The sequence below is a fragment of the Argiope bruennichi genome, chromosome 4 (assembly GCF_947563725.1).
Source record: "Argiope bruennichi chromosome 4, qqArgBrue1.1, whole genome shotgun sequence".
NCBI lineage: Eukaryota > Metazoa > Arthropoda > Arachnida > Araneae > Araneidae > Argiope > Argiope bruennichi.
The window spans coordinates 43,475,543-43,493,779 of NC_079154.1; the positions used below are offsets into that span (position 1 = coordinate 43,475,543).

At 28.1% G+C, this 18,237-nt stretch overlaps 1 protein-coding gene across 1 annotated transcript; it reads right to left on the reverse strand.

The window, feature by feature from the left end:
• Positions 1-12,687: 12,687 nt before the first annotated feature.
• On the reverse strand, positions 12,688-15,630 carry LOC129966229 (putative uncharacterized protein DDB_G0282133). The gene has a single exon (XM_056080643.1). The coding sequence runs from the start codon at positions 15,628-15,630 to the stop codon at positions 12,688-12,690; it is 2,943 nt and encodes a 980-aa protein (XP_055936618.1).
• Between the last annotated feature and the right edge of the window lie 2,607 nt (positions 15,631-18,237).

Sequence of the window (18,237 nt, forward strand, 5' to 3'; positions counted from 1 at the left end):
CTACTCTGTGTTTCTTTCTACAAAGTTTTGAAAATTTTCATATATATATTAGCATCAGAAACATTCAATAATTGTGTGCGAGTTTGTTTCAAAAATAAAACTTGAAATATTATTAGAAGATTTACAGATTCTTATGGCATAAAATTCTTGATTTCCTAAATTAGCTTTTGAAAATTAGATAGATAGTTATTAACTTTGATAAATATATGCTATCACATTAATAGTCTGCATATTGTTAAAAAAATTGCTCACATATGACTACTTAATTTGGAAAAAAATAATAATAATAAAATAACATATTAAGAAGAAGTATCTCATATAATTTAAATTTAACTTGGATAGAATAAGGTCATCAATATTCCCAGATAATAAATAGTGTGGCTACTTCGCACATTTATAAACTTTTCATATTTGAATCATGGGTTGAAATTAAGGTTATTAATTTATACTTGTAGCAACGATCTATAAGATCAAATCATTTCAAATAGAAATGATTTTGAGCTCTGAAATATCCTAGAAGGGGAATGATGTCAAACGCTTTTATAAAGCAAGCGCAATTGATTTTCATATGATCCGATGGTTGTTTTCGCTACACTCCACTACCCATATTATGTGCTTTGAATGCATTTATGCTGTTTTCAATAAAAATTAAATAGGCACAAGAAAAAGTTTCACTTAAAGTTCTAGAAACATATCTTTATCACTTTGAAGTCTCAAAAAAGAGACACAGAAGTGTGTGGTGGTGCGACATAACTTTTCCGCCAGCAAGAATTCCACTTCTTCCCAAGCGATCGATTTTTCCTTATTCTGGAAGGGGATGAGAGTAATTGTATCATCTTTTCCAGATGAAGATTCACTAAAATCTCCTCCGTGTATTGAATCTCCACTCGGCAGTGCAGAAGAAATTACTACAATCCTTCTGGGCCCAAGAACTGCACTCCCGATTCCACAAAAAATAGATTCGCTTCTGCGATGTGTTAAGAGAAACGGATATCACTTTCGCCAGAAAACAAAACCCTTCTCAAACCAAACACCTATCTTTCTTATAAATACTTATAAACTTAGGACTTAACTTAGAAATACTTACTTATATACTTAGAAATTATTACTTTAATTAACACAGTGATGCCCAAAAAGATTCTATGGTCATATCTATTTGACAATATGCATTTAATACTGGTTTTTGTAGTTTTCGTTCCCTTCAAGATAGTATGCATGTTGTTTGAAATATATTCCTTAACATGAGTATTAATATCTTGTTGATACTGAGAAGGGCCAAATATTCAGATGTATCATCACAATAATCTATTTTATTAACGACCCAATAAATATAATAATTTAGTAAGTCAGTATTGAAATTTTCTAAGGAAAGTCACATTTATTTATTTTTAATATTAGACTATGAATTTAAATACATTTTTTAACAATTTCATACTTTATCATTGACAGAATGAAATTTAAGTGCATCGCATTCTAAATTGCAAAGACGTATTTAAGTTTAACAGCTAGGTAAGCCTTATATTGAAAATGGCGCTTTGAAATCAACAAACTTCAAATAAACTTGGGAAATATTAGGAGAAAAGCTGATCATTATTACAACCTGCAAAAGTGGTTTCTCCAAAACTTTCTTTCATGCTATCTGATAAATGTGTTATCCCAGAGAATGCTTTGCATGGTACTGTCGTACAATAGTTATGAATAGTAATTCCATTGCCCTTTGGCCTGGATTTAGCAATGGTGTGATCTTTGGCGAGTTTTATTGGCGATTAATCCCTGACAAACGATAAATAAAAACCGAAAATCGAATCTATCTTTTCTGTGCTTTTTACAAAAACGATTGAAACAAAAATTTGGCATGAAACTAGATTTGTAGTCAAAAAAATCAGATACCAAATTCGATATATTTAAGTTACTGCGTTTTTGAGTTATCGTGTTTACATAATTTTGAAAGTGCAGATCGACAGACGGTCAGACCCTTGTTATATTCCAGCAGCCAGAAAGACAGATTTCCTCTGAAATTATTTTGCTGCAAATTTGATAAAAATCCAAAAGTCTGGTTTATGAATTGTATATTAAATTTCCTTTGTCTAGTTCAAAGCATTTTTGAGTTATCTTTGTCACAGATAGAAACACAGACATTTTCCAAAAATGAATTTTTGGAGTTTAAAGAGCTTTAAAACCTAAAGATTCATCAAAATCGAATATTTTGACGTTAAATAAACTTTATACTTCGTATACGAGAAAATAAAAAATACTTGAGAAGTAGCTTAGAAAATTACTTTTATTTGGGAATAATTGAGCATAATTCAAGAAACAATTACTTTGAATATTTCATTTTATTTATGGTAAACTAATTATTTCGCTATAAAATTTTAAAATACTGCATAACATCGAAACTGAATCAAATGCAACTAATCATAAATTCTTTAGTATATATCTGGAAATAAGCATCGTTTACTCTTACAATTCTACTAAAAGCATTCCTTTACTAAATTTAGAGCAAACATTTATAACTTTGCACATTCAGCTCGTTTTATTTGAAAAATAAATGAGACATGTACTCCAGTATCAAACTTGATGAGCTATTCTAAACGGCCTTTAAATAAGGGAATTGCCATCCTCATTCATATCTTCAAAATTACACAGCGAAATTCTGAGAAACTTTATTGAGATTCCTCACCTCCCCTTGAGAGCAATTGAAAAGATTCGGCCGAAGTCCCCCAAGGCTTATTGCTAAACCGTTTATTGAGTTCCGAACGTCGAACTCTTTATGGAGTTTAGAAGCTATTCTCTATTGTCACATTGAGTAAAGAGAGATGAAATATTCCTTAAAGATAGTTTTATAAGCGATTGCTGTTTTATCGTGTTTGTTGCAGTTTTGTTTATTGATTTCTTCAAAAATCTTATTATAAGAATTGATTATATTCATAAAAAATGTACATTTAAATAGTTTTATATTAGTTTAAATTTCAATAAACATAAAATTTATGCCGAAATAAAATCACTATATTATAAAATGTTTTTTTTTTATACTGTACGAGATTTACACTGAGCAATGTAATTTTGAAGTCAGATTACGAGACTGTACAAGCGGAAACGCTACATGATCTAGACTCCGATTCAAACTAACCATCTCTTATCTAGTCAGAGGAGGCTTACTCCTCAAGAGTTTTAATATTCATTTAGGGTTATGGCTAAATATGAACTTTCAAATGATTTTCAATTCCAAGAGTAGCATTTTATGCCATATATTAGAGCTTTCCTGTGCGAATTTAAATTATTAACCCGTAACTGGAGACGGGAGTCCAAATGACTCCGCGTTGTTCATTAGCTCTGATTTTCACATGGTTTTCTGTCCTTGAATACAATAATCTCCCCAGTACATTCAAGTTGTTCTTTTAGTAGTTTGTTGGCAAAAATCTATGTACGAACACATGCGTATAACCGAGTTATTCTTTTTCAAAGTTTTTGTTGCTATTTATAAAATTGTTGACACCACGTCTCTGAAACTGTGATTGAAAAAAATATACAACACGCCAGTTAATTCTACGTGTTTCGCATTGTAATTAGCTTCCAGTGTTAAAAATAATATATTGTTGCTTAAAAAGAAATGAATAATACTCAAATTGGAGCACCCAAGAAAAAAAAATACGGCCATGTGATCCAGATTTTGATAAAAACTGTAATGCAGTGGTTTGAAGAAGGCGAACTGTCGGAACTTGATTCTGATGTTAGTGATGCAGAAACGAATATAAGCGATCACGAAGAAAAAAGTCAGCAAGAAAGTGGAGAATATTTGGACGTAGATTCAGATGAAGAGGAAGGCGATATGGTTGAGATGGGAAATTATTTCTATGGGTAAGTAAAAAATAGATTCAAGTGATCCAAGACACATTTCCAGACGCCTCAATACGATATTCTTTTGAAGCTGCCCAGGATTCTTCCTAATTTTCAACGGTTATATTTGACTGAAAAGAAGCCTGGAGTTACATTTTCTAGACTGACATGGTGCTTATGATTGTAAAAAAGGCAAATTTTAAATTTACTGCAATTAGGTAAAAAAATAGAGACCAAGAGAAATCAGATTTTGCGTGTTTTGTATATAGTGGTATTACGCGGCTTTATGGGTCTGCTGTTTTACATTAATGCTTTTAAATTTAAATAAAGGATAAAGAAATATTCTTAAAATATTGTATTCTTCATTTTTGTTTGTTAAATTCTAACAGTCATTAACATTAATGTAATTCCATAATATCTAAATGAAATAAATACTCATTAAAATATTGTTTAGGTTTTCCTTAAAACACCTTTCCAACATTTACTGTTTTTAATATTTTTTGGGAACTATATGATTTCCAGAATGTATTGTGTTTCCAAAATAAATTCCAATGCTGTTTACAAAAGATAAAAAAGAAAAATAACAATGGAGATAATTTGGACTCCATGTTTCTGGCCGTGTGAGGAAATTCATGTCTCCAGTTATGGGTTAAACTTCAATAAAGATAAAATTTATTTAGGTATAAAATTCATATATTAGTAATTTTTATAACATATTTGCCCATTTTTTTTAAAAACTTCATGAGATTTACATTGAGCAAAATAATTTTCAATTGGAATCAGATTACAGGATTGCGCATGTGGAAACTCTCCATGATTCGGAATGCGACTCAAACTAACGTAAGGATACTTAATCTTCAAGAGTTTTCATGTTCATTAAAGGGTTTTGCTTAAGGTGAATACTCAATGAGATTTCTAATTCCAAGAGCAGCATTTTGCGGCATATGTATCAGATCTTTCTTGTTCAAAATAAAATTATTAATGACGTAGTTTAGCTGTCTATCATCAGGTTTTTACATTAGAAGTTGGAAGCATATTCATATTTAGCTATATTCTTATTTTTTACATATGCAGAAATGTTTCTTAAAGACCAGTTTCGGGTGAAAGATATATAGAAATGCACGTTAGTTTTATTACTTCTAAGCCATTATAAGTATTTGAAATTCCTTATCACATTTCTTTGGCAATATTTGTAACTTGGTCATTTTTGGAATTCAAGAAATACTCTTAAGATAAACATGAATAAAGGTAAGTATGCATGTTTTCCCCAGAAAGAACAAATACAATGCAAATTTAATATAACTTGTTCAACCGGTCATTTTCATATAAATATCACGCAACTGTTATAGAATCAGAATACACATTCAGGTAACTTAGAAGTAGTGTAGGCAATGCATTTCAGATGGTAACTTTGAAATTGTGTAGATATTAAGATATTTATATCTACATAAACTTTTTACATCTATTTTATTTCAAAGGAGGACAAGTACATTTAGTAATTTTAGATGGAATACAAGAATTGGTTGAAAATATGAAAGTAGGATATACGTATATTGTTTAAAACATTTCGATAAGGATGTCACGTTAGTATGGTTATTTTCATAAACAGGCTTAGTAATACAGTAAGGTAAGAAAAGGAAATGATCTATTTTAACCTGGTAAAGAGTTTTAATATGACAGAAGAAAATATCAGCTTAGGATTTATGTCTATATTTTTTATATTATTTCTTGTCTAGCAATTCATTTTATATTTGCTTTAATGAAAAAACTAATGGAAAGCAGATGGACCATTATTCAATTCTTTAACGGTTGTGGGTATAGTTTTTGGTTGAAATTTCAACAAGAAAATATTATTACAGAGACCTCGCTATTATAAGCATTTAGTTGAAAGGGAAATCGATAAATAGTGACTTCAAGGGATTTTACTCAAATAAATCTTATTTTCTCAAATGTGATTCTTTTGTCATAACGATTCGAGATCAGGGAAGGTGTAAATGATCTAGGTGCCATTCTTAGAATCTATGCTGACATTAAATATCAGTGCTTTTATGCTTAAATACAGGTTTTTCCAAATAAATGTATACTCTGTTAACGAATCATTGAAACCCCATAAGTAACAATAAGTAGCACCTACAACTATCATCGTGATATAAGAGTTTATTTTGATGAAAAGTTTTCAAACAGGTAGATTAAACTGAGGTGAGGTATGAAATATCTGGTCCGTTCCTCAGTCAACATGTTTATAATACATCCGGTTATAAAATTTTTGATAGTGCAGTGCTTTTTTTTTTTTTTTTTTTTTTTTTTTTTGTCAAATGTTGAACAATATTGAAATCCAGAATAGAACTATTTGCATTGTTTACATGCAATTTTTCATTCGGTGAAAACTGCGAAAATGCAATTTTCTGAAGATGACATTTTTCATCTCCATTCAAAATTTATTATCCTTAAGAAATTTTTTATTAAAATTTTCTATTAAGTCATATTTTAGAAAAATATCTCTGTACGTTTTTCCAACCTCTACTAAAAAAATGAATATTCAATAAACAAATATTTTTTTCTATAGAAGCAACAAGAAACTCAAATAGAAATTCATAAAATCCAGTTAGAGAAAGCAGGGGAAGAAGACGAAAAAATATTGACAGATCAAGGTGAACATTGAATCTAAGTGACCCCCTTCCCCTTAAAAAGAAGGATCAGTTTCCTACGTTGGAGTTGGATTTTCTGGAATTATATCTATGATACCTTTAGATTCGAAGACAGAAAAAATGGATTTATTTTTAAAATCAGCAATTCGTTTGTGTGTGCTATGGTTTTCCATGGGCTGTCGCATGTTTCGCTTTGACCTGCATTCCACTTGTTTAATGATTTATTTTTTCTTCTTACCACCGTTTTATTGTTTTCTTCCATTTCTCATTGATCATTAGACTCACAGATTAATAAAAAAATAGCAAATATCATCAAAATGTCAATAAAAAAGTTATCAAGTTAAATAAAAAAATGAAAATCAACTTTAAAAGGTGATTTCAAAATACGCTGCGTCTTAGCAGTTCTAGTGGATAATCCACCAAAGCTCCACATTTCATACCTTGTTCCCGAAATATACATTTTTGGAAAAATGTAGGTCTATCTATGACCTACACAGACATATCTGTTCAAATAAAATGTAATCTGCACTAAATATACAAAATTTTATATAATTTTTAACATTAACCATTTATAGAAGTCAGTCTTTTTTTTTTTTTTTTTTGTTCTAAAGGAAGTAAACACAACATCCTCAAAATGTTAAGGCAAAATACATAAATTTCCATTCTAGGATTTAGCATCTAAGAAATATAGAAACTTTTCCGTTAGTCGGGTTCAAATATCGCCAATTGTGAACCAAACGCGAATTTGGATAATAAATTTGGCGATTTTTCGCTTGCGCGCGTCTAACGGATTGTGAACCAAAGGTGAATTTGGCGTACTAAATTTGGCAGAATTCTACGTTATTTGGCGATTTTTCGTTTGTGCCCGGCTAATGGAAAAGTACCAAAATATATCTGTATCGAACAAAATTTTCCAACTGATCGACTGTCTGTGGATATGAACTTTTGCATGTAAATAAATGTTATAACTAAAAACGCAATGACATAAAACAATGAAACTTAGTATGTGGTCATGTACGAAGATTAGTCTTGTTTTATAATTTTGGTTTCAATCGATTGTGTAATTGGCTTTCTTTATTTTGCTGAAAAGTACAAAACTCTCTTATATGAGACTTCGAAAGTAAAAATTAATGGGTGTTCCTAGCTTCACTCTAGATCACAATTTTTTGCGAAGGAAGGGTGGGGTCATCATATTGGAGCTTATGCATAAAGGTTTCAGGGATATAACTTATTACCAAATTTAGACCAGAAAAATGACTGGATCAATTATTAGTACTTACAGTCTTGTACAGTCTTATTAGTACTCACAATCTCGTACAGTCTTAATAATACTTACAGTCTCTCTAACCGATTTAATAAACTCCAACCACTTAAGGATGATTTTATATCCCTATTGTACTTTAACCTTATATGACTAATAGTTTACTGATTGCAATTACAAAAGAAAATCACATTAAATCTTTCAACTATCGATGGAGACATCCTTCTAGAAGTTTAATACGAAGAAAATTTTGTATTAATCTCAATATGAGGATTAATTTCATAAACAGTAAGGAAAGAAGAATAATTGTTCTTTTACAATTGATTAAAAGAGACTAATCGGTTGTAAAAATTTCGGTGGAGTTGTAAAAATCAGTTGTAACCGGTAATCGATTAAGACTTTATTTTCCATTGAAAGGAAAAAGAAATCCATATTTGTAATTTCAGGGAAATAAAAATCCTTATAAGTCATACATTTATCAACATGCAAATTAAAGGTTAACTGAAAATAGACGAATAACATCATTTTCAGAACTAAATTTAATACAATGTAATAATTTTAAGAAATAAAGCTCGTTTGTAAATAAAAATTAAAATTAAAATAAAATAATAGGGTTTTTTTTTGTGTCTATCTGTTTATTTGCAAGAAAATAATTTTGACTTTGAAATAATTTCTGGTTCTCATATTATAACTTTACTTATTAATTATTTATTGATATACATTTTTTCATTTGCATGAAGTTATATTCTTTTCTTTCTTACAATAAAATTATTGTATGCAAAGCATTATTGTATTGCATACACCAGCTTCTACAGAAAAATACTGTTTACCTTCAAATTGCGACAGAAATATAACTTATACTATTTTAAAAACCTTGCACCTGTATTGTGGTATGTATTTTTCCTTATGTTTTGTGTATTCTTTAGGCTCCAATTAAATTTATTAGTGTTAAAATAGCAGTAAATAGCAGGGTTTAAATATAAATCATAGGAAATTCAGTGTAAAATGTATATCACAGAAAATAATACTCTAATAAAGTTTTTTCACCACTGCTTGATTTTGAAGTTAACTCTTAATTGTTAATGCAATGAAATATCAAAAAAAAAATTACTTACGGTATACATTATGCTGAAGCTTATTCAATACTGACGAATAAACTATACCGTGATCATCAACAATAGAAGAGAACCACGCTAAATATTAGAAGAAACAATGAAAACAATTGGAATTTCACCTTAACAATAAAAAGTAAAATATCATTAAGTATTTTTAAATTAATTAAAAATTGAAAAAAATATCATTCATTATTATTAAAATAGAAATTTTAGAATTTTAATTGGAATAAAAATCGTTTTTGAGCAATGATAATTTCGGCGCTATCACAGAAAAATTATAAAAATTCCGCTTAATTTTTACTAAAAATTAAAAAAATTAATAATTCTTAAGTATTAGTTGAAGTAAGCATTGTATGTGCCAAATTTAATAGTTCTAGATCTAAAAATCTGATTGTCAAACTAATAGTAGAACTATTTTTAAAGCGCCAAACCTCAGAAGCCCATTCTCCTTGATTATTAGTAGAGATAAAACAAGAGACATAAAATAATTGCTTCTCAAGAGGTAAATTCAGGAATTTCGACTCAAATTAGATGAATCATATTTCGAAACAGAAATGATACACTATTTCTAAAAAATCAGAATTATGGAGATTAATTATATGAATTTTATCACACGAATTTTAATGTAATTCTCTTCTCATTCGGACATTTTACTGTAATAATAATAATAAAAATCTATAACAAGCAAATAAAAATAAATGCATATTGAAAATACAAATACTTGCACACTGAAAGAATTGTTAGTACTTGAACATATTTAGCGTAACATCAAGATATTGAATTAATCATGAAGACTAAAATAACCACAAAGGGCAAACAAATTTGGAACACATGGAATTTGAAATGTATCTTAAATGGTTCCACATATATATTAAGCGTTTAGAGTACAAAAAGACTTTCAGGCGTTTTTATCAAATTTATATTTGATAATGTAAAATTCAACAAAATTTTATTTAAATACTACATTTTGTAAATGGAATTAATACTGCTTTGCTAACAAAATACTTTGTGAAAAGTCAAGGCAAACCTATTTTCAACGAATAAAACATGCTTTCAAATCGGGATACAGTAAGAAAAAAGTTAAAAAGAATATTCTTCTAAAATATATAAGAATAAAACGGTGTGAAAAAAAATGTTTATTTGCAGTGAAATCCTATATATTTTAATACAAGAATTAAATTTAGATAACTGACACCAGAAGTAACCGTATGAAAAATGTTCTTCCTAATTAGAGATTCAGATATTGAAATAGTGCATATTTCTTCTGTGAAATTATTAATTTTGTTTTTAAATATATATATATTATATATAATAAAAAATGTGTAATGCAAATTTGTGTATTCTGTGAAAGATATCATCCCTCCCAGTATTTCTTAAAATAATATTTAAAAAAGGAATTCATACTAAATATTTATATAAAATACATTAAAACGAATTAAATAATGCTACTGTGTAATTAGGGAACAATGAAATTTTTGGTTATCTCATTGAACTAGCTAATCGTCTTCAGCGGCCACTTGGTTCACCCGAGGTATTGAATTTTATAATATACATTTAATTTCATTTCAATAGTTTAGATATAATTTCATGATCAAGACTTTCTGAAATTATTAGCCATTAAAACTGTGTTCTTTAAATCGCTTTTTATATGTTTTGTTCAATGCGTTCATAAATTTTTCAGACAGATATTAGTACCATGAGATCATAGCATTATTGAAAACTTAAATATTCTGTTCATCCATTTTCCAAATTTAATGATATAATAATTACACTTTATATTTCATTCATTTTGATTATTATACATATTTTAAAGGCATTTTTCTCCTTCTGCTTTGAACATTTGAAAAAAAAATTTAATATTTGATAAAACAGTAAAGAAAGTTTGAATTTCGTTGCGACAAAGTAATCTACTGTTGGAAATTAAATAAAAGAATATTTTTAAGAAGCAGGTACTATTGCACGAATATAAAACTGGTTTAACTAAGAAGACGTTTTAAATTTTTTTTTACCGTTTAAAATTCAATTTTGTTCTGTTACATTTTTCCAAGAATTTCGTGGGAAAACTTCAAACATTCGCTTAATTTTTATTTAAAATTATAATTGCAATTTCAAAAAAAAATCTCCCAAGGCAACTAGGTACATACTTGTCAAATTTCAGAGTTGTAGCTTAGCGGAATGCTCGGTTTGTTGAGCACCAATACACACCCATACTCACCATATTATATATTTGATCAATTTATAGTCTCAAAATTTATACATATGAATATAATTGTAATTGTTTTTCATTTAACCCTTTCTAGGGCCGTGGGAAGTATGCTTTCCACCAAATTTATCAATCTTTGTATGGAATTATGTAGGTTGGCATAAGTTCTGACAAATTTTTTTAGTAAGTCAGAAACTTAGATGCTTCAGTTCTTTATCTCAGACAAAATTGTTTGTCTTGATTTGTTACTTAATTTTTAATTAACCAAATTAATTAATCAAATTAATTTATCTAATGAGTTAAATGAATCCCTTTTCTTATTCTAATTTCAAGCCTAAAAATATTTTAACACAATATGACTAGAAAAAAATGGTCCTTTAAAGGGTTAACGAAGAAGATGATTCAGTGTCTATAAGTCATGCAGTTATGGAAAGCTAGTTTTTAATACTAACAAAATTACTAGTAAATAAACAGTTTCTAAGCTTTTCTGCTTTCTTTTTTTTTGTATACAAGTGATTATGGCGATGTTATTCATTGTGTATGTAATATTTTTATATAATTGCTTGCCCATTACCATCGAAATACAGAGTTAAAAATATTTCGAAAATATTCTAATTACTTTGGAGAATAAATCTCAAAATGTTATTTTTTACATTTATACCTAAAGCAGAACAGTAGTATGTATAACGGCATAGGCCACATTATTCCTATAAAGGGAAAGTCTAACCCATGCCTTCCCTATCAAATGAGAAATTCACTCACTATAGGTAACAGCATGGCCGAGTGAATTGGAAAATCGCAGATTGAAAATAAATCTGGAATTATTATCTTCATATTTTTAATTTTTCTTTGCGTTGAATTCGTGTTGTTGTGTTTTCGTAAATCATTTGTGATGAAAGGAAATAAAAGCACAAATTACTGATTATTTGGAATACGCAAGAACCTAAGTGTATAAATGACACATGTTTTAATATTATAAAAATAATTGTTTTGTTTTTTACTACTCTTGCATAGGCATATAAAATACTCTTTATGAAAATTATTTAACATAGAAAATTCTTTCTCTGACATATAAATACCGATTAAAATTAGAATACGCTATTATCATAGTTTATATTTCAAAAGGTCTTATATTAAAAATAAATTGAATAGAATAAAATTTAATAACCTGAATGTCTTCAAATTGTCGACAAAGAAATTACTGACGATAACGCTTTCGACTAGGTACACTTTAATATAGTAAAGGGGTAAGAACTAGTGCATTTCAACAATGTTTATTTTTTAATATAATATAAATTTTCCTATATTATATGCGGGGATTCGTTGATTAGTTGGTAATTTACATTTTGAACAGACAACAAATATTTTTATAGTCATTTTTCTTAAAAAAAGGCAATATAAATATTTATTTTAAGGGCAAATTACGTATTAAAATTTACTTTCCACAATTTAGAAATGTTATTGAAATAATAATGGGTTTCCTTTTATTGTTTTGATGAATTTTATTTCGTTTTTAAATTAATTGATTTTTTTAAAAAATTCAGTAACAGAAAGCAAATTAATAACAATCAATATTTAGTAAAAATATTATTTTTAGAAAAGTGAAAATAATACTTTTTATTTTTATTCAATATTTAATCCCGGCACAATACCGCATGGCTTTCTGGTCCTTGAAGATTTGTTTTTATCATGATTTTGTTTTTGATGCAAACTTCTCCAATCTTTTGCATTACTCTCTTTGTCAGTTATGCATTTTGATTCAGTTAATAAAGAGTTTTTCATGGTTTTCTTAGATTCCATCATTGGTGAGTGACAAATATTATTATTTCTAAAAGAAGTATTAGCTGATGATCCATATAATATTTGAGCCATCTCTTTTCCAGATGATGAATTAATGGCTATATTTTCTCCTTGTCTTTTAAAAGAGGAATAATCTTCAAAATTATCTTCACTTTTAATGGATTGCTTTCTGAAATCGATGATTTGGTTCTTAGATGAATCATCATTAGAATTAGGTATTATATACTCCTTTTCCACAGATTGATGACACACATTCTGCATAAAAGCGCGGTTCTCTTTTGCACTGTTGCATGCATTTTCATCATTCAAAAGTTGAGATGTTGAATTTCCAACCATGTTTTCACGAAATAATTCAGTTATTGGAATTAATGATTTGTTAAGAGACGATTTTGGCATTATGCGATTACCTGACACAATTACGTAATTATCTTTTAAAGAAATTTCTTTTCTTTGTACGGAATCTTCATTACCAATTGCTATGTTAAAAGCGTTTTGTTTAGTTTTAGTAAATGCTACATGTTCTGAATTTGAAGATTGCGTATCATTGTTTGACGAAGAAATATGAAGAAGCTGATCCTGTATTCGCTTGAAAGATTCGTCATATTTCACAGGAAAGATTAGAACTGGAGTTACTGGTAATGGCTGTGTCTTATCTTCTTGAAAATTTGATTTCTGATTCACCACAAAATGTTTCACGGAATTATTGGCTTCTTTTAAAGTTTCTTGGAAATTATTAATTTCCGTTGAAAAGTTTGCCAAATATTTTTCATAAGTAACATTTTCTACTTCTTCTCTGAATTGCCCAGAATGATGCATAGAACTTTCACAATTATTTCTAAAGTTATGATGCCCCGGATTCAATCTCTGATCGTTTTCATACGCACATTTTAAAGACGCATTTTTCATAAATGAATTGTTTTCGTTTCTGTTTGCTGAATACCGTGGCGTACTTTGAGGTTTGTTTTCAAAAGATTCATTTTCATCATTTGATGTCCCATATAGAGCGGTAATCATATCATTTCCTAGATTAAATTTTGCCAATTTTTCTTTTGTATTTACTTTTGAAATTTCATCGACAGCTACAAAATCTACTAGTGGTCTCAGCTCTTTTCTATTAACTGTTCTTACAAGATTGCCGCATTCAAAATTTTTACCTTTACCATATTTCCAGTTTTCTTCACCAATTCCAAGCTTTTTTGATTTATTACTTTCCAGTTTATGAAAGTTGAAAGAGCGTTTATTGCTTCCTCCGCTAGGCGCCAATTTACGATTATTCTCATTATTATACTTCTGATGTCGATTTTCTACAAGTGTTCTAGAAAGTAGACCACTTGAATGGACTTTAGAACAAGATGCTTGTGCTTTCTGCTCTGCTTCGTGACTATCTGTTAAATGTTTTTGTAAAATAGTCTCTTCAAATTTATTAGCTTTATCTTTATTAAGTATAATACAATTGGAATAGGTATTTGAAGTTAGAACACTGCTTTTATTAACCATCAAACTATTTTTATTTCTTTTCTCTCCTTTCTTTTTAGAACTACATTCGTTCTTAGGGAATCTACTCCTATTCTTACTTTTACAATTCTTCTCATGGCAACAGAAGCTTCGAGTTTTGCGCTTCATAAGAGGAATTCGAATGAAAAATTCTTCTTCAGATTCGGAATCGCATGCTGCTTTCACATCCTTGCACTTTTTCCTTTCAGCATTTGTTAACAGACATCTGTATTTATAGTCTGATGTCTTTTCACATTTTTGTGTTAGCATAATTGAGCTTTTCTGAATAGAAACTGTTTTCACTTTGCTTCTTCCTGTATGTTGCTGAAAGCTATTAAATTGCTCTGATATATTTTTATTTGTGGAAGAATGTTTAGCTTTAGATAAATTTCTACCAACAGTAATCTTACAGCTATCTTGATAGTTACAATTTGGCATGTTTCCTAGATTGTTGGTAGATTGATTAAATATTGAATTGGATTCCCTCAGAATCTGTGTGTGATTTTTATTTGTAAATTCCACGCATTTAGACGCAGTTTCAAAGTTGTTAAATCCATATGTATTAGCTGTTTCTGAGGTCTTTCCATAAGTTTTTATGTTAATCAAAAGAGGACCAACTGACGGTCTCTCGCTATGTGAGTTTTCATTGCTCTTATGACAAGCATTGAAATTGGAAATAGGAATTACGTATTCAGCTCTTTTAATTAAATTGGTCGATGTTTCTGAGCTATTGATTGCGTTTTGATTCTCGTGATTTTTCCAAAAATCATCAAGTTCTGATTCATGCTTAGAATCGTCAGAAAATGTTCCTAGAAAATTTATACCGTTCTTTTCTTCAGGAGTTTCGGATTCTAAATTGTCATCAAGAATTTGAAATGCGAAAGGTATAACGTTGTTGCCATCCATGGATGGTGAATTTATTAGGACTGCTTCAAATTCATTATAATTAAGTTCAGATTGTTTAGAATCAAAACTAGAATTATCTCTGTGTAGATTAGAAATAGAACTATTTACATTTTCTCCATTTTCCCACCATGCTTTATAATTCGCATTTTTTTTAACTGTGGGTAAAACACTGTTCTCTGCTTTAGTTGAGTAATATTCATTAATTCCATAGTTCACATTTATTATTTCTTGACTCAATCTTTTGGTTTTATAAACTTCAGAAATTTTGGAAGAAAGGGTGAGATTGGAGAATTTACATTTTGCTAAGTCACTTTGAGATCGGAATTCGGAAATTGGTGATACTTTGACAGAAATTATTCTTTTCATTATAGACATTTCACAATGAATTATGAAAATTTCTATGCATAATTTAAAAATACTTACGAAGAAGATAGTGCCCTTCTTTACTGCAAAAATTTCAAATGAAAATTAAATAAATTTTGCATTTTTGTGATGGATAAAATACGCAAAATCATAATTTTATAATTAAGTATGATGAGATTTTAATTTGAAAATAACTGAAATCATTTAGCTGTGTCATTTTTCACATTACAACAGTAGATAACAGTAGATATTTAGAACAATAAGAGGTATTAAAGATTGTTTATTCATTGTTAATATTTCATTTTCTACTAAGAATTATCCTTCCCTAATAATAATATAAAAGAAGGTAAATATATGTGTATTGTCGTTCAACAGAGCCGAGAAATCTAGAAGTTCAAAATTTCGCAGTTATATTTTGCAATGCTGAATATTGAAGTTCCGAGTAATTTTTCCAAAGCCTTTGTTAGATCATTAATAAATTAAAAACTAATAGAATTATTAATTTTTTTAAAAAAATAATATCCAAAACTTTTTTATTGGTGTTACTAATATTTCATTCTAACTTTTTTCCATTACTGATAATTAAAATCTTATTCGGCTTATTTTTCTAATGTAGAATAAGTTCTAATATTCATTCAAATTTTTCATAATTTTTTTAATGTTGTTATAAATATAACAATTAACTAATTATTAATTACTAAATATTGATAACTTAACTAATTAATTAATTAATTAGCAACAATTAATTTCAAAACTAAACAAAGTCTTAAAAAATTTGCAGTGATCCAATTTTTAAACTCTGTTGTTCTTTCCTATGATACCGTTAAAAAATCACGACTAAAAATAAAGATTAGTAAGTGAGTGAGTGTTGGTGCTGTACAAGCCATATTGACTAACCAAAAATTATCAAACTTGGCTGATATGTAATTTGATAATTAAAAATGTTCACCGAAAAGAATGTATGAAATTTTAATTAATCAAAAAAATGAGGCAACATTCAATAGTTTTCATTATTACAGCAGAAAAAATATTTTTACACCATCTGAATTATTTTTACATCAATTGAATAAAATAATTTTTCTATCTTAAACTTCAAGAAAATTATTTTATTCAATTATGCTAATTACTTTGGCAAAAACGTTTTCTTTTTTTTCCCAATTTTTACTTAATTCATTAAAATTATTTCAATATTTCTTGTAACAGCATATTCCATTACTGATTTGAAATTTCGTAAATTTAAATAATATTCATTGTTCTTACTGATATTTCAAACGATTACTTTTAGATTACTGATGATCAAAATGTAAGATAATTTGTATATTTTACCATATTGAGTAGACTTTAACTTAAAATATGGTTTAAAAAAATCTCTATGTACTTAAAATTTAGTTTAACTTCATAATGAAACAATAGAATAGATTTTTAAGTGTGTCTACATTTAATAACTCCTGCTTTTAGCTATGCTATAAACGGATTCTTGACAAATTAATCAAGGGAATTCTTAAATGCGGCGCTTGTTGAACACAGCAGCATAAATCTCTAAAATAATATAAGTTATATATATACCAAAATCTGAATACCTTGTAAGGAAAATTCTTACTGTCTAGTTACAAAAATGTCTCAAATGTTTAGCAAGCATTAATTACAATGAATGATTTGTCGTCAAATAAGGCTAATATCAATTGTATCCATATACAAAGTGGATATTATTGGATAGCATATCATAATAGCATTTTTTCTGATTATCATTTTCCCTTTCAAGGTTTTGATATTTCAATGAAAGTGTAATACAACGAATCGTATGACAAGGATCTCATAATGGATAAATAATTAAATTTAAATTAATCATAGATCATTAATAATCTTCGTGTATATAAAAAATATTAAATTATTTTAATATTGCTTTTAATCTTGAACCTTTATTTCAATAAATAATTTGCAATAAAGATCCTTTTTTGAGCATTATTGAAAAATTATATGAGGATAATGTTCTTTGAATTAGATATTTCATGTTTTAATCAAATTTTTAAAGTCAACTTCTGGATTTAGATTAAAATATTTAATCACACTTATTTATATGAAAATCACATGATATTTATTTATTGTTATATCAATAAACCATGATATAGTTGAGAGAGCCAAATAGATAGACTAGTGTCTTTAAAAATAAGCTTACACATGAATTATGTTTGAAACTTTTTCAGAAAGTCTTGTTTTATAGAAAAAAAATATAAAATCATATATTTTGAAATCCCAGACTCTACATATATATATCTCCGGATTATATATGAAGTATATTAGTAAACATTTGAAATGTCGCAATTTTTAAACATTAAATATTTTTATTGACAGATATTCTATTAACAGGGAAATTATCTACCTTTCTAATACTTTCTTTACACATCGAAAACATAAACAGAAGTATTCATTAAATGAAACGAATAACGAAATGCTGTTTTAATAATGCAACAGCGGTATCCTAAAATAAATTACTAAATTAAACTTCAGACTTGAATCGGAAAAACCAAAGCAAAAGCTTCTAGATAATTATCTTGTGCAGAAACTGCATAAACGCTTTGGTTTTCTCATTCGATTCTTTTCTTTCTGTAA

Excerpts from the sequence above, each read along its gene's own strand:
- LOC129966229 (XM_056080643.1), bottom strand. The coding sequence starts at position 15,630 with ATGAAAAGAATAATTTCTGTCAAAGTATCACCAATTTCCGAATTCCGA.